The sequence below is a fragment of the Fundulus heteroclitus genome, chromosome 13 (assembly GCF_011125445.2).
Source record: "Fundulus heteroclitus isolate FHET01 chromosome 13, MU-UCD_Fhet_4.1, whole genome shotgun sequence".
Lineage (NCBI taxonomy): Eukaryota > Metazoa > Chordata > Actinopteri > Cyprinodontiformes > Fundulidae > Fundulus > Fundulus heteroclitus.
The window spans coordinates 7,356,026-7,377,779 of record NC_046373.1 but is presented as its reverse complement, the minus strand read 5'-3'; the positions used below and the strand labels follow the sequence as shown (position 1 = coordinate 7,377,779).

Here is a 21,754-nt window from a genome sequence, read left to right as displayed (position 1 = left end):
TACCATTTCATGTGTGTGTATTCCCTCAGCTGCCATTTGAACTTCGAGATATAAGGAAATGAACATCCAAAGTTACACACCTCAATAATGTTAAATAATGTTAATGTTAATGTTAAAACAGCTCCAAATCTTACTTGACTTGGGTTCAGTTAGGAAAACCATGTGGATAAAACAAAAAATGATCTCTTCCGTTTCAGCTGGTTCACTGATTTACAGTCAGGGCACCCGCACATAGTTTTTCACGCTGGATAACGAGCACTGCACAGGAGACAGAGGTTAACATTTAAAAGGTGTGCTTATTTTATCTTGGGGGGTCTCTGAAGATGAAGCCAAAACCAGATAACGGAGGCTAGAAAACAACCAGAAGCAAGGCCTGTTGAGATACACCGGCTGTGCCAAATTCAACTCCATAAGACGATTCTGGTGCGGTATTGTTTTTATATAAATGGAATCTATGAAGGCTTCCTTAAATAACAGTTATTTATTTAAACAGTATCCTCTTTTAACACCTATGTTTATAATTCTCTGTAAGAAAAGAATAAAAGATGAACAGAGTCAGTGACCAATGACCAAGAGTGACAGACCACCAGAAAGGGGGGGGGGGGGGGGGTGCCAGGTTCTCTGGAGGTAAGCTATCCTTCACACCAAAAAACCTCCAAGGTGAGATGTTGGCTTTTCTTTTTTCTTGTAGAGTTAGATACAAAAGACTGATTTAATAAAAATGGACAGAGATTGAAAAGTCTGAATAATAAAAAAAAATAATAAAATAATAAAAAAAAATTCAGCTTTTATTCAGACTTTTCAATCTCTGTCCACGCTTCTGACTGCTTCCCATCTTTAGCTTATTTTCTGACAAATGAGGCTGTTAAAATTCACAAGCACCAGACAGCACACAACTCTCTGCAGCCAACACCAATACAGGAGGAAACAGACTCAAAACAAATCAATACGTAAATCTTTCTTTTTCCCGCTGTGCAAGCTGTCTGATACAATACAGGACGGCAGCTTTTATCAACAAGCTCAACCTCCCAGCACAAGTTTTACTTAAATCTGCTTTCCAGCAACAAAGTAATAAAATTGCAGCTTAATTTGGATTTAGATGATTTCGGAGCAGGAACACTGTGTCTGCGATGCTTGCTGAGAGAAAGCGTTAGAACCACATTTGAGAAAAAGCATTTTCTTCCCACCGCTGAAGGGGAAGACTCTGGGGACCTGCAAGCTGACTCAGTCTCTGAAATGCTCCAACTATATTCTCCCAAGGGGCACCATCTCCTCCACAAAAGCTTCCATCAGAGCTCCAAAACTTCCAGGGGATTGCTAACCCGCACCCTCAAGTGATATCACAGAACAGGCCCCCGAGAACACACTGACAGCCTGATGAGAGAGTGTGACAGTTCAGAGGGAAATAAATAAATAATACAAAACAACAAAAGCAATTTCTCTTTACCTGTCTGCCTCCTTGATTCCAGGGTTGTCTATTTTTGTCTCTCCTCACACAAACCCCCCCTAAATATATGTAGACACACATACACATTCTCTCCAACACAGCGACTTATATCAAACTACAGCTGAAAGTTGTATACAAGGTTGTAAAAACATGTTTTTTTCCCTTATAAAATATGGAACCCCAGACTGATTGATGGTTTGCGTAGAGGAACACAACCACACTTTTATAAGCGCACAAGCCTCTTCCCTGCCATCGGAACCTCAGTGTTGTCAGCCAGAGGATGAGCTGTAATTACATGACTTTTATTGTAGGTTTAGACACACGAGGCCCACAGAGGCATGCTTTTGTAGACGAAACAAGTTAGTGAAAGGAGTGATGAGTGAAATTGCATTATTTTAGATGGAAATAACTAAAAAATGTTTTTTGCAAAGAACTAAAAGTGTCTTCTTAGATGGAATATGGTATGACGCCACGCACCCTCTCTGTATGTTCAATTCAATTCAGTTCAGAAAAACGTTATTTTTCCCAAAGGGAAATTACTTTGTACTTCAGTCTCTTGTTTACAATGCAGGGCTAGCCGTGCGAACGTGTATGTGCATGTGAACAGCTGCCAGTCAGAGCTTAGCCCCTCCCTGCCCATAAAATGCCAGCGCTGCATTCAACTGAAGACGATCGGGACCCATTATCACCACAAAGAAGTTGTGAGATAAGGAAAGAGACTCAACATGGCGGAAGCATGATAGTCACGTGACCTGGTTGCAAGCCAATGTAAATTAATAGACCAAAAAAACATATGATGGAAACCTATTGAAGCAGCAAATTACGACAATACAACTTTTCCCCCTGTGTATCAACGTCGCTATTACACATTTTTCAGTGGAACTGGGGTGTCTTATTGATTGTTTTCTCTTTTTTTGTTTTTTACTACCACTGGGAACTCCTTCAAGACAGTTGCACTGCAAAAAGGGAACTAAAAGTAAGTAATAAAAAATCAAATGAGTATATTTATCCTTTATTTGAGCAGGCTACTTTGGATGATCTGCCAATGGAATATGATTTTTGTACCTTAAGAAGGAACAACTCATCTACATCATCTTATTTCAAGTGCTGTATATCTAATCATATTATTTTAGGCAGCAAAATACTCCTTCCATTGGCAGATAATCTTATTTACCTGCTCAAATTTAGGACAAATACAATAATTTCAAGAAAGGTTTACTTACATTTACTTTTAGTTCAGTTTTGCAGTGTGGAAAACCATTTTAGGGGACTAACCTCATGAAGCTTATTGAAAGAAGGCCAAGAGTGACCAAAGCAGAAATCAAAACAAAGTTTTGGTGACGTACTTGTCTCTGAAATTCAAAAGAATAAGTGATCACCCCAACAAAAAAGGCCAAATGAAATTATTCTGGCACTTTAACCCACTGGTATTCAGATATTGCTAATATAAAATAAGATAGATTGAAACATAAACTGAAATAATATAAAATATAACAATTATAACAGCAATTATTTCTCTAAAACTTAGTCAGTGCTAGGTTTACCACAGACAGCGCATGGCACAATTTAAAAGTTACCAGCTTTTTTCTGGTGAGCTCTGTAATTTCAAGGGAACAAGTCTTGAACTGCTTGGGTTCTTTTTTTTTTTTTTTTTTACCTGCAGACAAAAATCCAGGGCTGTCTCAACTGTCAAAGAAAGAGACCGAATGACTCAGACATCAGGTACAATGTGTTTCAGCAGCCAAAAGTCAATAAAAAATATGGTTTTGGATATTTCAACCCAAGCTGCTGTTACACTTGAACTAATAGTGCTCCACCCCCAAAAGAGGGTTCCATTATAGTAGATTTTTATCGGATAATGCTGTATCAAAACTTAAAGAGTCTGTCCCCTTTTTAATATCCTCAGTATTGCAGAAATGCCCTGTAGATGGCAGCATTGCTGTTTCTTCCCATTCACAAATCGATACCTTTGCTAACAATGTGACTTCCTCATTGCGTTCTGCATTAGACAATGTAGCTCCCTTGAAAAAGAAGGTGATTATTCACAGGAAGCTGGCTCCTTGGTTTAATTCAGAGCTGCGTTCCTTGAAGCACAATGTTAGGAAATTGGAGAGAAAATGGCGCTCTACACACCAAGAGGAATCCTACTTAATCTGGAGGGACAGACTATTGTTGTATAACAAGACCCTCCGCAGAGTTAGAGCAGCATATTTTTCATATTTTTCATCATTAATTGAAGAGAATAAAAATAATCCTAGATTTCTCTTTAGTACAGTTGCCAAACTTACCCAGAGCCACAGCTCTGTTGATCCATCCATTCCCTTAGCTCTTAGTAGTAATGATTTTATGGGATTCTTCATAAATAAAATTGATGCCATTAAAAATAAAATAATTGGCATCCTCCCAAACATGATTACCTCGTCCTCAGTAAGTGAGGCAGCATTGGAGGAATCTTTAGAATCTGTGCAGTGTTTGAACTGTTTAGAAGCAGTAGAGCTTTCTGAGCTATCTAAAATTTTAGCTTCATCTAAACCTTCTACCTGTATGTTAGACCCAATCCCAACCAAGTTGTTTAAGGACATATTCCCTTTGATCAGTGGCACTATTTTAGACATGATTAATCTATCCTTAGTAAATGGATATGTACCACAGGTTTTGAAAGTAGCTGTTATTAAACCTTTACTTAAGAAACCTTCTCTTGATCAAGATGAGTTAGTAAATTACAGACCTATATCTAATCTTCTTTCTTATCTAAAATTCTTGAGAAAGTAGTTGCTAATCAACTTTGTGAACATTTACAAAGTAATGACCTACTTGAGGAGTTTCAGTCAGGCTTCAGAGCTCATCATAGCACTGAAACAGCTCTGGTGAAGGTCACTAATGATATTCTCATGGCCTCAGATAATGGACTTGTGTCTATACTTGTCCTGTTAGATCTCAGTGCTGCGTTTGATACAGTTGATCACAATATTCTCCTACAAAGACTTGAGCATACTGTAGGGATTAAGGGGAAAGCATTAGGCTGGTTTAAATCTTATCTGTCAGACAGATTCCAATTTGTTCAGGTTAATAATAAATCTTCCTCAAACTCTAGGGTCACCTGTGGAGTACCACAGGGTTCAGTCCTTGGACCAATTCTCTTTACTATATATATGCTTCCGATAGGCAAAATTATCAGACAGCATGGGATTAATTTCCACTGTTATGCTGATGATACTCAGCTATATTTATCCATAAATCCTGATGAATCCAATCAATTACTTCGACTGCAGTCATGTCTTGATGACATCAAAAGCTGGATGACTTTAAATTTCCTGCATCTAAATTCTGACAAGACCGAAGTTGTAATCTTTGGGCCAGAGTCCTCAAAAAATAAACTTCTTAACCAATCACTTAATCTGGATGGCATTAACCTGGCCTCTGGTAATAAAGTAAAAAATCTTGGTGTTATTTTTGACCAAGACATGTCATTTAAATCCCATATTAAACAGGTTTCCAGAGTTTCCTTTTTTCACCTCCGGAATATCGCCAAAATTAGAAACATTCTGTCCAGGAGTGATGCTGAAAAACTGGTCCATGCATTTGTTACTTCAAGGCTGGACTATTGTAATTCTTTACTATCAGGAAGTCCACAAAATGCAGTTCAAAGCCTTCAGCTGATCCAAAATGCTGCAGCAAGAGTTCTGATGAAAATCAACAAGAGGGATCATATTTCTCCAATTTTAACTTCCCTTCATTGGCTTCCTGTTAAATCAAGAATAGAATTTAAAATTCTTCTTCTAACGTATAAAGCCCTTAATAATCAAGCTCCATCATATATCAGAGCTCTGATTACCCCGTATGTTCCTAACAGAGCACTTCGCTCTCAGACCGCAGGTCTGCTGGTGGTTCCTAGAGTCTCTAAAAGTAGAATGGGAGGCAGATCCTTTAGCTATCAGGCTCCTCTTCTGTGGAACCAACTCCCAGTTTTGGTCCGTGAGGCAGACACCCTGTCTACTTTTAAGACTAGGCTTAAAACTTTTCTTTTTGACAAAATTATAACTAGTGACTCATGTTACTCTCAGCTACCTTTATAGTTTTACTGCTATAGGCTTAGGTTACTGGAGGATATCAGGGTCTAATTTTCTCACTATATTGAATTCTACTGTTCTTCAATTATGCATTATGTGTTGTCATTCTGCTTTAACTTTCTGTTCTCTCTCTTTTCTCTTCATAGTAGGTACACCTGGTCTGGCGTTCTGTTAACTGTGACATCATCCAGAGAAGACGGCTCACCCGCTACTACCATCTAATGTAGAAACTGATTACTAGATCAATGTGTGCTTCTGTGCTTTTTTTGTTTCTCTTGTTGTGTCTCTGTTCTGTCTTCTGTAACCCCAGTCGGTCGAGGCAGATGACCGTTCATACTGAGCCCGGTTCTGCCGGAGGTTTTTTTTTTCCCGTTAATGGGTGGTTTTTCTTCCCACTGTCGCTTCATGCTTGCTCAGTATGAGGGATTGCAGCAAAGCCATGTACAATGCAGATGACTCTTCCTGTGGCTCTACGGTTCCCCAGGAGTGAATGCTGCTTGTCGGGACTTTGATGCAATCAACTGGTTTCCTTATATAGGACATTTTTGACCAATCTGTATAATCTGACCCAATCTGTATAATATGATTGAACTTGACTTTGTAAAGTGCCTTGAGATGACATGTTTCATGATTTGGCGCTATATAAATAAAATTGAATTGAATTGAATTGAGATTATGGCTCATCACTAAGCTTTGAAGATTACAATAACATGTTCTGAAATCACTGCTTAGATTGATTTAAAAGTATATAAGAAATTACCATATTTTTTCAGACAGTAAGTCACACTTTTTTTCATAGTTTGGCCGATCCTGCAACTTATGTTCAGGTGCGACTTATATATCAAATTTAAATGGTAATTAATATTGACCAGCATCAACCAAGGAGTAAACATTACCGTCAATAGCCACAAGGGGGCTCGCCTGGCTTGTGAAAACTATCCTGCTCCTGTACCACTTAAAAATGAATTGAAACATGAACATATAGACAACAAAGACTGAACACGTTTGTATGTTGTTTCGCTGTTTCAGTATGCATTCACGCAGGGCCCAGACTGCAACAGAACCCTGTTATTAGGCTGGCCATGAAGCTAGTAACAGCTAGCGCTTAAAGGTCTGTTGTCCAGGCGGATCACAACTTCGCTGATACACGTGAGCTTTATTTTGTTCTCAAACATCTGTGTCGTACTGTTAGCTTAGCGCGTAGCACCATTATGCTTACGGTCTAATTTTGACAACTTTCAGCGCAGGTCCGTTAGGGCCCGTTGCGCTCAAATGCGCTGGATACAATCTTGCTGGTTGGAGTTGCTAATTTACCCCATTCATCCCCCCAGGTATGTTCCTTGTTATTCAGCCGGTTGTGGATGCAGCTGTGTAATTTAATAAGTTGGCTTACCACATTAAATGTCAGTTTTGAGTTTTGGATCGTGTGAAGTAAATGTCTAAATAATTGTGTATAGTCCGGTATGACGTATAGTCCGGTGCAACGTATATGTGTTTTTTCCCTATATGGCGCACTTTTGTGACCAACAGTCCGAAAAAATCTGGTAGGTGGTTACTTTTTTGTCAACTTAAACCACTTTAAACTTCCGATTTAAAGTCATACATACCTTTGTTAAACACTGAAAAACATGCATGCAGACAAACAACCATACTCAACAGTGCAAACTAAGCTAACAAAGCTGACCAAGTCCTATTACAGTTCCTTGGACATTTGTTTAAGTGCACATTTAACTAATTCAATTTAGTTTGGACAATCACAATTACAATCCTGAATGCATTTTGTTTTACCAAAACATAAAAAGTGTAGTGTGCTTTTTTTTTTTTATCTCCTCCTGAGCCACTACTTTGTAGAACCACCATACACTGCAAGCACAGTTGTAAGTCTTGGGAAATACGTGGTATATATTTCTACTTTGCCCATTCCTATTTACAAAATAGCTCCAACTCTGTCTGACTGAACGGAGAGTGTCAATGGACAGCCCTTTTCAAGTTGTGCCACAGACTCTCAATTGGATTTTGTCCGATCCCTTGTAACACAGGAACATGCTTTAACTTAAATTTCAAATTTATGTCTTTTAGTAGAGTCATTGTACAGCCGGATGCTGCCACCACCATGGTTTACGGTGGTGATGGGGTGCTTGTGATTTAAACCTTGGCTTTCCACCACAGAAAGTATTATGCATGCAGCTTAGCAGTCTTGTCAACATATTCGCTCACTTGAATTGGGTTATTCTGGAACTCCTCCAGAGGTACCATGGGCCTCTTGGCTCCTTTTCCTTGCCAAACCTTTAAGATCAAGTGGAAAGCCCAATGTTGGGAGGTTTCCATTTGTGCCATGCTTTCTAATTTATTATGTCAGATTGAAACGCACCCTGTGTGATATTCAAAGTTTGGGATATGATTTCATAAGATAAACCGGCTTTAAACTCCCTGACTGACTAGTATTATATGTTCCCTGGTCTTTTCTATGCTGTTTGTTCATTCTCTTAAGAGCCTTTGAGGCCTGCACTGAACAGCTCCATTTTTGAGGAAAGTATATTACACACGCTAATTAGGTGAAGTTCCAAGCCAAAAGATCACACAGATATCACATTTGGTTAGAGTAAAAATAGTTAATTATAAACCCATACATTTTTAAGATTTTTAAGACTTTGCTGGTTCTTACCGATACATTTTACAACAGATAACACGTTTTAAAAAGGCATGACTTGAACACTTCTAATCTCACCATCCTCTGACATCACAGTGTCACAGGATCCATAACTGATGACCAGCAGAACCAGGGGGTAGCACAGCAGCCACATGGTTGGATCCCTCTGAAAACAGCTCCTCACCTCTCCGTCGCCTCGCGCTGCCTCAGTTAGTGGCTGACTGGTGAACAGAACAGAAAAAAGTGAAAGTCAGTAATGTGAAAAAAATCTTTTATCCTTTTTCTGTCAGTGTACCGCCAAGTCTGCTAACTCTACCAACAGCTGTGCATGATGCTGGACTCCTAAATACGTGTTGGTGTATGTTTATGAGTCAGTTACAGTTGATGTGTTAATTATGTGGTATGCTGCAGGCTTTGTTAGTGGTATATGAATTAACCAGAATGGGCCTCATTAAGGACTGTAACTTTGCAAAAGTCTGATCATAGTCATTGTCCCGTCCATCTGGTTGCCCTTTGAATGAGGAACACACACATACTTCTAAGTATAGTGCTGTGAAAAGCTACTGGCGCCCTCACAGATTCATTGGATCTTCTGTTTTTGCTTTTTCACCCTCACACTTATGTTTCAGAACATCAAACTGTTTTTTTTCTGACAGACAAAGAAAACCAGAGTAAATACAACAAACAGTTTTAACATTCAGATGTAATTTTTTAAGAAAAAAACAACAATTCAAATAAATGTGGTCCAATGTTATGCTCTAATGTTAAAAATGAAATTAATGGCAAAGAAGAAAGGTTTTGTAAACAGTAGTTACATTTACTACCATAAAGGCCCAATCTCTGCCATACCTGTGAAATCAAGAAATCAATGCAATAGAACCTTTTGGGCAAAATTAAGTAGGCTGAAAGATCTAAAAAGGTATTGAAACAAAATCACAAACATGTTGCAAACAATATCATTGACATGTATCTGTCTGGAAGGGGATACAAAGCCATCTCTAAATCTTTGGGACTCTAGTAAACCACAATGAGAGCCACTGTCTGTAAATGTGAAAAGATGGAACGGTGGTGGAACTGCCCCACAGTTGGCAGCCTTCCAAAAATGACTTCAAAGGGTCACCAAGGACTCCATCAGAAGGTCACAAAAGAACCCAACTCTTCCCTGGATGCATCCAGGGAAGAGTTGGGTCATTTTGAAAGCTAAAAGGTAAGAAGAACCCCTTCTGAACCAGGAGAGCAAAATCTCACATTTATCAGAACACATTCCGATGATCCCCAAGACTAGAAACGTTAGACGTTAGGACCGTGGACACAAAAGTCTGGCTATTTGGAGAGTTTGCATCAGTTTACATCTTCTGTAAAACTAAGAGAATTAAAAAATATGTACATATTGACAGTCAAACATGGTGTTGGTAGTGCAGTGGGTTAATCTGCGACTATTCTGCTGCATAAGGAATCAGATTATTCATGAATTCTGATTCCTACTGGAAAATCCTGAAAGAGAATATGCGGCCATCAGTTCATACGAACAAGCTCAAACACACTTTGGTTATAAAGCAGGAAAACAACACAAACCAAACCAGCAAGCCACTGCTGGAATGCTAAAAAATGCAACAAAAAAAGGCTTTTTAGTGGCTTAGTCAAAGTATGGATGTAAATCTGATTGAGATGCTCTCCCATGACATTAAAAACACTATTCATGCTCGAAATCTATCCCATGGTGCCGAGTTTAAGGGTAGCACAATCACATAGTAGTTTTAGGGTACGATTCCTTTTTGGCATAGGACATTGATGGTTGAAATCACTTTTAAATAATTAATGTTTTCGTTTGAATACTGTTTTTAGTATTCACTCAGCTGGTATTTGTCTGATCTTGAAAGTCGCTTTATGATCTGGAGTGTGACACAAACAGCAAAAACAGTTGAACTCTGAAAACAAACCACATCTTTTCTTCCGCAGCGTCGTTTGTCAGCGTGCGCCTCAGTGCACAGCACGCCGTGAAAAAAAACAAAAAAAAACCCTATTCCTTAAGATGAAAAGACAGCACGCAAATTGCAGTAAAACAGCGGCTAAACAGAATCAAACTGGTGGGTCCGGAGCCTAACAGACGGTTGAGACAAAACACACAAACACATCTGGAGGCTGTTCCACTGGAGCCAGGGTTATGCTATACCAGATGCGTCGACGTGGCCCCGACAACAAGCACACGTACACAAACGCGAAAAAGATTCCTGCCACGAGTAACTAATGATTACATTTTATGACGAGCACATCAGCACGCATACGCCGGTTCACATAAACACATCCCGGCCGACCTCAACTTGAACTCAGCATTTGCGAGAAACCCCGTAATTCTGTTTTGTTTACTAGTGCGAGGGGTCCCAGAAGGCAGTCATGCAGGCGGACGGTATCTCTGGAAAGACACACCTGTCCTGTCCGCCAAGAGAAATGATCCCCCGACTACTCTAAATATAAAAAAATACACACACATACTCAAACCTCCAAACTCCATAAACTCCCCCTGAGTGGTACCCAACGTGCGGCTAAAGGAAGGCCGTGAATATCACCTAGTGTGAGCTGGCTGCGTTGTCTGCTTTCACTCTGAAATACGGAGGATGCCCTGACATGCATGTACGGGTCAAGGGACTGGAGGTACATCTCGCCTCCTTTCTTCGCTTCTGCTCTGTCAAAATCCGTCGCAAGGGCCTGTATATTCGCGTTATATCTCCGTTTAGCTGGGAGTTCCTTTTGTTGACTACTTGGACACTGCGTTGTCGAAAGTAGCCGCGAGCCAAAATGAAGAGCTATGAGACGCTCTAAAAAACAAGTTTCTTCCTGCACCTGGATGGGTGGACAGTAAATCAAAAGCCTCAGACAGCTGTGTTCTGAGGACTCTGGAGCTGCAGCTATTATTACAGGCTTCATGCAGCCTGATCACAATAATAAGAAAGCTCGCAGAGAGAACATAATTCATAACGCATCCACAGTCTGTAGAGCCCACATCTGCGGGAAAAGCTCATTTCTATTATTATCTGGCCTAAATCCAAAACAGTTTAATAGGCTTCCTAATAGGTTTTGCCAGGGATACATCTCTTCCCTGACACACAAAGACACACACACACACACACACACACACCTCGCAGTTTGGTTGCAATGGCAGATAAAGCCAGGATAGGGTTAGGCCGCTAGGCTCGCCCAAAGGTCTGGCTGGGAGCCCGGTAAGCAGGCGTTATGAGAGATAGATGGAGGACACTGTGAATGCAGCCAAAACAGGAAGGAAAACAATCGCAGATTTTCCTCCAGTCCTAAAAAAGCTTCACAACAAGAGCTGAAGGACAGAAGTGATGACCAAGATTTATTATCCGTATTCACAACACGGCCCACATAGACATATTTTTCATTGTCTTCTTTTATATTCCTACGAAACAGTGTGTTTCTTTTGCAAGATTAAGAGGGGAAGTCGTGAAGCACTGTAATCTTCTCCTTTTTTTTGCCAGCTGTTTTGCTCCCACTCTAAGCTTCATTTATGCAGTGGATTCAGGAAGCACTAAATAGATGGAGATTTAAACAGGGCTAAGTTCAGCAGATCGCATACACCTACTTTTACTGCAGAACAGTGATCAAAGGCACACATAGATTGTTTTAATGATAATAATAATTCAGTAATGTGCCGACGGTTGTGAAACACAATATCGATCTTCTTTTTATAAATTAGTAATTTTCAATATTTTTTTATAATGAACTATTACTTGCCTCCAAATCCGAGACCATGGTCTTGAACCGGAAAAGGGTAGAGTGCCTTCTCCGGGTTGGGGAGAATGTGCTGCCCCTAGTGGAGGAGTTCAAGTATCTTGGGGTCTTGGTCACGAATGAGGGGAAGATGGAGCGGGAGATCAACAGGCGGATTGGTGCAGCGTCTGCTGTGAAGCGGGCGCTGTACCGATCCGTTGTGGTGAAGAGAGAGCTGAGCCAAAAGGCGAAGCTCTCGATTTACCGGTCGATCTACGTTCCTACCCTCATCTATGGTCACGAGCTTTGGGTCGTGACCGAAAGAACGAGATCCCGGATACAAGCGGCTGAAATGAGTTTTCTCCGTAGTGTGTCTGGGCTCTCCCTTAGAGATAGGGTGAGGAGCTCAGTCATCCGGGGAGGACTCAGAGTAGAGCCGCTGCTCCTCCACGTCGAGAGGAGCCAGTTGAGGTGGCTCGGGCATCTGGTCAGGATGCCTCCTGGACGCCTCCCTGGTGAGGTGTTCCGGGCACGTCCCACCGGGAGGAGGCCCAGGGGAAGACCCAGGACACGCTGGAGGGACTATGTCTCCCGGCTGGCCTGGGAACGCCTTGGGATTCCTCCTGAGGAGCTGGCCCAAGTGGCCGGGGAGAGGGACGTCTGGGCCCCCCTACTGAAGCTGCTGCCCCCGCGACCCGACCCCGGATAAGCGGAAGAAGACGGACGGATGGACGGACGGACGGAACTATTACTTTAGAATGAATTTATATGAGGCAGACCTAATGAGAGGGGATAAGATATTCTACAGCCTCTTCCCATTATGACGTTTTTATTATTATTTTGTGAAAATCTGAATAACGCAAACTCTTCTCTCCCCTAAAAAGGGTACTAACATGAATGTCAATAAACATGCCTAGGCTCCATCCTGAATATATGCTTAGTACTAGCTATTTTTTTGCCTCCCAGTGAGATTCACTGGTACATGTTGATTTTTTTTTTTTTTGTGCCTCTGCACCATTTCGTGCCCTTTTGGTTTTATTTATTAAATACTTGCATTTTTTTTTTTTTTTTTTTTTACAAACGAGGTGGAGATGTCTGCCACATTTCGTACTAAGACATTTTTGCATAACTTACCTACTCTCTGCTGTAAGGAAATGTGGTTTTCTGATTTCAATGAGTAATCTATAATGATCGGTTATTACTTAGTTATTGCTTTGATCAGAGGGTCACAATGTGTCATATTTCATGACAATCAGCTGACCCAAATGGGGATCGAATGTCTTCCACCTATTCAAGATTGGTTTGGATCTAAGTGCTTTCAAAAAGAAAAAAAAAAGCTTATCACCCTGAGTCTACGGCTGAGGCCATCCACCAGATGGAGATGCTCATTTATAACCTTGTATTTAAGATCTTATTATTTCAGTCATGATCCATATTTCATTATCAAAGGTGAAGGTCAGAGTGTAGGGATTTGAGTAAATTGAGAGATTCACTTTATGGCTCAGTTCTTTCCTCAACTTCACATACTGGACCAGAAATTAAATTATTGTGGACAATGCCCCAATGCATCTATCCATCTTCTGTTACATCATACCATCTCTCAGAAACAATAAGATACTGATAACATGCATAGATCTCAGAAAAGAATATGGCAAAAAATTTAACTGCCCAAATTCAAACAGTTTCATGACTTTTTATGTCCATAATTTATGAAAATACTTTGTTACAAATAGACACAGATTGATGCGCTACGCCATAAGTATACTGTCATGAAATTATATAATTTACAGGTTTGAAACTGAAGTTATAGGGAATGGTAATGTAAATCAATGGTTCTTGACGTGGTTTTGGTTCTTTGTTAAGGTCTTCCATTTTCTCTCTCCATCACCGTTTTAATTACCCCTGATACAAGATAGAAAGTGGTATTGATTGCCTAAATAACAATGCAGGCAATTTGTTTTCAGTGCTAAGTAAAAGAACAGGGATTTTTTTCCCCCTCACACATCTCTATCTGGTTGTTGTCAGCATGCAACTCCATCTGGTGAAGAAAGTTGAAGCTGGTAATATGGGTTGCAGAAATAGAGAAGTCTCCTTAAATCTTCACACCGTGTTGGATCAATCTTGCCAAATCTTATTTTGTAGTAAAAAAGGAAGGTTGTTCCTTTTTTTTTACTAAACACTTAGGTATGAAAGACATAAAAATGGCAGCCTTAAGAGTACTCAATAGATAAAAGAAAAGGTATCAGCGTGACAGGCACGACTTGTAAGCAATGTGAGAACTCAAGTGGCAAATTGCTAATGAGGCCAAAGTCAGCATCAGAGCTTCTCAAACGCCTGTTTCAAAGCTTTTTAATGGGTCTTTAATCTCTAGTTAAAAATCTAAAACATTCAGATTGATCTAACTTCCACTGGATAACTCTATATTGAATTGTTTCTGTAATAAACAGTTTTACAAAATGTATACGATTTTTATTCAGTTCCTAAAACGATAATTAGCTTCACCTTTGAATTAAACAGGTATGAAATCTGCAGTATTTGAAGTAGTCAAACCTGGACCGGAACATTTTATTTAAGGATTACAGCTTTTTTAAAGCAGATTTTGATTTCTGAAAGCTTCTTCAGTACATTTTTCTCTAACTCGCACTATTTTATTCCTTTCCATTTCAATTTTAGTCAGATAAACAAACCATATCACACAAGGCTCCATATATTGGTTCCTTTTTCCTTGCAGTTAAGTCCTTTTGTAAATATAGTTAAATTGTTTAAAAATGTACAATTCCCACCTGTAATTTATGTAATTGAAATCTTTGTGTCACAATTAATTCCACTTTCTGTTGTTTTTGAATACTGATCCCATTGTATGGAAGCCCTGAAAGGCAAGTGGGAAAAAACACTTTTAGGGCTTCTGTGAAAAACATTTTCCTGAAGAAAAAAAGAAATCTAAAAATGTGCTTATTTTGCTTCTTTCAGATAACTTCTAAAGTCGCAATAAAATTGATTTAGTAAGACTAAGAAAACGTGTGCTTAAATTTTGTTCTTGTTGTAAACAGAACGACTAAGTGACCCCCTGCTTGTAGATGCAGTGTAATAACTTTTCTTTTCTATTACATTAGTCTGTGATTAGAGTATAGAAAATTCACCTTAAATTGTTAGTAGTCAAAGTTAGAAAATATCTGGGTTCTTTCATGCATTCTTTTGTAATTCGGTTTATATTGTCACATAGAGACGGGCTGGTGTAAATAACTTTTTCTATCTACTTAGGCTATAAATCTCTGAAATAAAAATTGCTTGATGATCTAAAATTTGTAAATGCCATAGCACGTTTTCCTAACCTTAACAAACCTTGTGTTGGAGCAGCAGGTCGAGGCAGTCCTCCATAAATTCCAGCTGGTACATGGTATATGTCACTGCTAAGGAAAATAGATATTTCAGCATCCATAACATAAATTTGGAAGATAATTAAGTGGGGTATGATCATAATACTAACATAAATCAGTGATACCATGTTGTGCATTTGCTGACCTTGAAAGTCTTTAAGTTTTCAAGCACATATTTGATATTGATTTTTTGATAAACATTATCTCCGCATCGATGGGGGACCTAGTATTAGTCAGTGCAAGTGCCCTAAATTAGTAATGGGAAAAACAAGTCTTTATCAGGAAATCCCTGTAGGAACTGAACTGTTGTTTTTTTTTTTTGTTTGTTTTTTTTATTCCACCAATGTTTGTCAAGTCAGTGATTGCTAATCCACAATTTTAGTTTCTATAACAATTCTATACTTCTCAATCCACATTTTACTCAGTTGAATTACATTAGTATGTTGTATAAGATTCTACAATGATGGCTGATTCCCATGTACTTCAGAGTCTAATGCCTTGGAATAAATATAAGCTTTCTCTCATTACTTCTCTGTTTAGTCTACTTCAAATCATGCAACATGTTTTTTGATTTCTAAAGAAGAATAACCCTAACTGGAACAGTCCAAAGTTAATCTGAATCTAGACAAATGTTAACTTTATCTGATGTTGACCCTGAGAAAACTATTTTACCATTAATTGGCAAAGAAATGCAGAGTTAAGAGAATCATGATCAGCCCCAGAAAGCTTCATTCCGACACCCTGGCACGTCAACCAGAGTTTCAAGTTCTCCTTTCCAACCAAACTATAAGGCACAGGAATGATGCAACATTCCTGCCAAAAACCCTTACTTGAGGGCTGGGCATTTCATGCAGCTGCAGTGGAAAAGATATACAGCCTGCTTAAAGCTGAAAAACCAGTCCAGCTCATGATTATTTAGATAAGTAAACAGCAACATCTGGAATTAAGATGTGATATTCCTCAGGAAGCCTGCAGATGTGCTGAGTAAATCTGTGCAATGTGAATTATTTCATAAGGACACACAGGCATACAGTAATACGTAGCTGTTTCATCTGCAGGGAAGACTGTTGCTACTCACATTTTCCACCTCTATACCCCATTTGCACTGTTGTGCACGGGGAGTGACTTTGCACTGTGTGACCCTGGTGCCTCCATCTGCTCAGTTTGTCTAATTGAACGAATGTTTTCACTAGTTATGTCATTTGCAAAGACAGTCAAATATTTCAGGCTTACAAGACTGAAATATTAATTTGCGTACGGTTTCATGAAATGCAACATGAAACATACCTCTGAATGTAGAACCACTTTGATGCCCTTCACTCTCATACTCTTTTTTTAATTATTAAGAATGTGTTTGGATTTTTGTCTTGATTCTTGTCCATTGCTGTCCAAAAATCAATACATAATGGTTATTCGTCAGTTGTGAAGCTCTTTGATCATCTTTTCACTAAGCAGTTTTTTTTTTCAGATATTAATATCTGTTAGTAGACTCACCAGCATAGGCCAAAAAAAAAAAAAATCTATTTACCTTTCTTCACACCACAAAGCTGAAGTATTTTTGACAGACCAGATAGAAAAGACAATCATGTTTACACGATTTTCCTTTGCAATGCCTGTCAAACAATCCCAGAGTTATTTGTTCTTTGCCGTAAAGAAGTCAACAATGTAAACTCAAAACTCTTCCTGAATTCAAAAAAACCTCGGACGTGCTTCAGGCGAAACCCGGGAGGGCACTTCGAGTCTGTTACAGCTTTGAACTGCGAGCAACGAACACAGAGCAGAGATGCCCCGAAACCTTGCTTGACACCTTAGATATCCACTGACCTGGAGCAGCGAAAACCTTCAACTTAAAAAAAAAATAAAAATAAAAAAATATCAAAACCTTGTTAATACCCCACACCTTTTTTTTGACATCCAAGAGACAGAATGAAGCAGGTTTCTACACGTCTTACCTTCCAGGCAACATTCAAGGCCTTTTATTTGAAAGTTGTGAGGGAAGAAGAAGGCAGCAAAAGTAGTACATTGTAAAAGACATTCCTACTTTCTACATCTGCTCAAGGCGGCGTGAAAGTTCCTGTACCAAAAGGACAATTTCGGTCCAATTGCAAAAGAGATGATGCAAAGTGAGACCAACTCTGATGACATGACCTGCTTGGCCGTGAGCCAAAGCCAAACGTGGTATGACCTGCTGCCTTCAGCTTCCGTTTACCTTTCTGGTGGCCTGTGCAAGGTCAACTGGTACGCAGAATATAATGTAAGCCCGCTGTATAGAATTAAGAGAAATGTGCAGGATTACAACTAGAAACCATGTAAAACGTCTAAAACAGAACTCTTTCGAAAACAGAGGGTGAGTGTGCAGAGGGATTTCAAACAAATCTGTGTTGTTGTGTGTACGTGTGCGCATGTGTATTTAACTACAGGAGGACCCACAGGATGTGGAGGATCCAGCAAGTTGAGTAATGTGGAAAGCAGATGTTGCTTCCAGGTTTTCCTCCCATGATGTCCTTGGTATTCTTTCCCATGTAGAAGAAAGCGGTCAGAAATTTGAAAAGCCAATTCGTATTGCTCAGACAAGACTATAAAAGACAAACATGAAGCAGATCCAAAAAAAAAAAAAAAAAAAATAGGAATGTTGGGAGGCTTTTCCATGCTTCAGGGTGCTGGACGGAGCCAGGAAGATTAATAGTAACAGCTCAGCCTGCTGTGAGTTTTGTTCGGGCCTGGCGAATATATGAAGGGGAAAAATCTGCATCACTTTTGCCAGCAGCCATATTAATAAAGTGGTTCAAAACTGTACTCTAGAAATCCAACACAAAAGGAATACTCAGTGCTACTATTTGTGGGCTAATTATTTCCAACGGGAGACAGCTTACTATGCCTCGGTTACTTAGTTCACTGGGAGATTTTGCTATCTTGGTGACCATCTGGTGCTCGAGTTGTGTGAGAAATCCATGTGATGTGCAGTATAAGGCGTATTTAGCTTGTTGGAAATTGCTGGGCGACAACACGTCTGCATCTACGTATCCACATATACAGTAATTGTAAATGATTAGGTAACCTGAAACCCTATCACGTTTGGCCACTTTTCACAGGGTATTTTATTGGGATTTTATATGATAAATTAGACCAAAAGAGGGCCTTAATGTGAGGTTGAAGGGAAAAAAAAAAACATGGCTCTAAATTTTGTTTTACAAATAAAAATCTGAAGTATGCATTTTTACTTAGGCAGCTCCTTTTACTTACATATCCTAGAATAGAATCCAGTAGCCTTCAGTGCTAATCAGCAAATAGAGTCCACTTGTATGTATTTGATTTCTATGTAAGTAAAGCTTTTCTGTAAAGTGTTTCAGAGTTTTTTTTTTATAGAGCCTAAGGGAAGAAACATCATCTTGAAGATCAAAGGAAACACAAGCCAGTTCAAGGATAAAGCTGCTGAGTAGTTTAAAGCAGAGCAAGGTTATAAATGAAGATTCTCAACCTAATAAATCTTACGGAGAACTGTATGTCTGTTTCATATGATGGTTTTTCCGTCACATGAAACAGACAGAATATCACTCCATTTAAAACCTACCAAGCCATGGTCCTCCATCTGAACTGACAGGCCAGGAAAGGAGAACATTAACCAGAGAAGCAGATAAGAGGATAATTGTAACTTCAGAGGAGTTGGAGAAAACCACAGCTCAGGCGGAATTATCTGTAGACATGACAACTGATGTATACTTCACAAATTGGGCCTTTTTTCATAGAAGGGTAACATAAAAAACCTCAGTGATGAAACAAAAACACAAATTTTGCATCCAAGATGCTTATTGTTGCACAAACTGCAAATTAGTATAGATTAATCCTGAAAGAAAACCTGTTAGAGGCTGCAAGAAGAATACAATTGGGATTGAAGGTCCCCTTCCAGTAGGACAAGCACCCTAAATATGCAACCAGAACTAGAACACCAGGCCAAATTCCAGTTCATAATCCGTGGAAAGACTGGAAAATCAATGTTCATAGACACTCTATTCAATCGGGCTGAGTTTAAGCTACATTGTGAATAAGAATAGGTAAAATTTTCCGCCTCTAGACATACAAAGCTGGTAGAGTCATTCAGGGTGAGGAGGGGGCAAACTCAAAAGGAAGTGTCAGTTTTCAGAGTTTGATTTGGACAAATATTTTGAAAAACCTGTATCCTTTTCTGTCCACGTCACAACGATGGATTGCAATATTTTTTGTTAGTTGGTAAAAAAAAAATCCCTGAAATATATACTGAAATGAAAGGTTAGAGCATAAAACCAGGGAAAATGTGAAAATGGTATGAGTACTTTTGCGAGGCATGGTAGTTGGACTGATTCCTATGCTTGAACAAAAACTTCTCAAATTCCTCTGCCTTTAAAAGTCAACAACTTACCTTCAGCTGATGATTAATCCACAACTTTGTGGGAACATGAATCCAACATGGGTGCGTGTTAGGAATTCAAATTCAACTCAGTGTTGTCTTTTTTGTCCCCCAGCCTATTTTTCCTTGCGTCTTCCTTCACAAAGAAAGGAAAGAAGAGAAAAAGTTGCTCCGGGATTGTCAATGTCCAACTCTCCCCTCCCTCCCTCTCTCTCACCCCTCCCGCTGCTGCACGGTCTACCTCCCTAGTGTGCCGTTTCTTATTACTTTTTTCCCCTCTCGGTCTATCTCTTCCCCCCACCCCCTCCCGCCTTTCGTTTTCTTTCCCAGCATTCCTTTGTCTCTCCCTCTGTTTCTCCTCCGCTTCTCTCCCCTGTCTCGTCTGGAGACCCCGGTGTCAAAACGTGCGGTGACATCACCTTGTCCAGAATGCTGGAAAACGAGCCCGGGGCCATCTCTTTAATCTCTCCACCGAACTGTTCCGGGCCTCTACCCCCTCTTTACCCTCTACTCCTCACCCCCTTCACTTCTTACTGTGTGATTCATGGCACACTGGAGGGGAAAAGGAGGCTTGGTTTCATTCTGCCTGGGTGAAAGTACTATATTAAGGCGAGAAATACTGATTACTGTGGTCCTCGCTGTGCATTACGTGAATAATTTACTCTATTAAGATTAATGAACATACTTATCACATTACCCTATGATTCGAGGTCAGATCAACAGCTCCTATATTGTGTTATGGCTTGGATAATGCGTCCGTTGCATTGTGGCTTTGGTTGCTGCCCCAGATCATTCTGAAACACCGCTCTCAACAGCTGCATAAATTCTGCCCTTATTGTCAGAGAGTAAATAGTCGAGGAGGTGAGTAAATATCACGTTTGCAGCTGATTTATGTATCCCTCCCACACCACAGTGGCTGAGTAGGTACACAGAAGTGTTCCGCTCTTCAGTACATTAATTTTCTCTTCTTTGTTAAGAGGTCAGTTTCTTTGGGCCGCCCATTATCTTTCACTTCCTTATTAGCCCTAGCCTCAGAAACATGTCAAAGTGGTATCCCCGTGTTCAGGTTCATTAATGACTTTTGCAGAAGCTTTGTAGAGCCGCAAATGTTTCAAAGCTAGTGGCCCAAATTGAATTAATGTTTTTGAAACAATGGTGGACACTCATTCAAGTCAGTAGGACGTCTGGAAAACTGCACACACTCTTGTTTGTTATACGCAAATAAATAAATAAAAATAAACATGTCAAAATGATTCAGATGTTTTTAATAAATTTTAACTTGCAAACACAGCTAATGCTTTTCTGTTCAACAAAGAAAGCCGTTGTTGAAAGAAATCAATGGAAAAATCGAGTTTAAAGGCTCCAGCAAACAAGACAGAGTGAATATGTGGAGGTTGGTGCTCTTTACAAAGGCAACCAAAATATTATGGCTTATTTACAAGATGCAACACTTTTCAGAGCTCTCTGAACATGTCACTATAGGATGAGAAACACAGAATACTGGGATAGACATAACAGGGATGGCAAAGAGAGACAGCAATTATGGCACCTGAGGTGAAGGAAAGCTGGTGATCAGACTGTTTCAGAGTTGTGACATGAAAGAAACAGTGTCTGAGCAGAAACAGGTGGGCGGATCCTCCGTTTAAACCAGTTCCCCTGTTCACCACCATCTGACAGAACACACCATGCTCATCACAATCAACATGTTGGTGGCAGCATCCTGCTGTGGGGATACTTTTTTTTTTTCTGTCATTGCCAGGGAAGCTGCCCAGAGTTGATGGAAGATGGATAGAGGTATATGCAGCCCGATCCTGAAAGAAGTTACAAGCTGGAAAAGACTGAGACTGCGGTGGGAGTTTGCCTCCCAGTAGGACATCAAGAACAGTGGATACACTCAGACCTACAATAGAACTGGCTAAATAAAAGCACTCTTTTTAGTTAAAGGGTGTTTAAATAAGCTGTAATCATTAGACATTCATTGTGAATGGCTACAAACCACCAATTAAGCATTCTAAAAGTACGTTCACACCGGATGCGATCCAGGCTATCTCGTCCCGCAGCAGGTGAATCCTCGGTTTGACACTTGACATTTCCTCT

General features: G+C 39.8%; 1 protein-coding gene across 7 annotated transcripts in view; it reads right to left on the bottom strand.

The window, feature by feature from the left end:
- The window catches only part of col16a1 (collagen, type XVI, alpha 1), a 116,712-nt gene extending 96,843 nt beyond the window's left edge, over positions 1-19,869 (bottom strand). For all 7 annotated transcript variants that reach the window (XM_036144974.1, XM_036144978.1, XM_036144976.1 and 4 more), the window contains exons 1-2: positions 19,670-19,869; positions 8,246-8,388 (exon numbers count right to left, since the gene is read on the bottom strand). In XM_036144974.1, coding sequence (XP_036000867.1) covers positions 8,246-8,321 — 76 coding nt within the window. In that variant the 5' untranslated portion in view covers positions 8,322-8,388; positions 19,670-19,869. The remainder of the gene's footprint in view (positions 1-8,245; positions 8,389-19,669) is intronic.
- Positions 19,870-21,754: the final 1,885 nt, after the last annotated feature.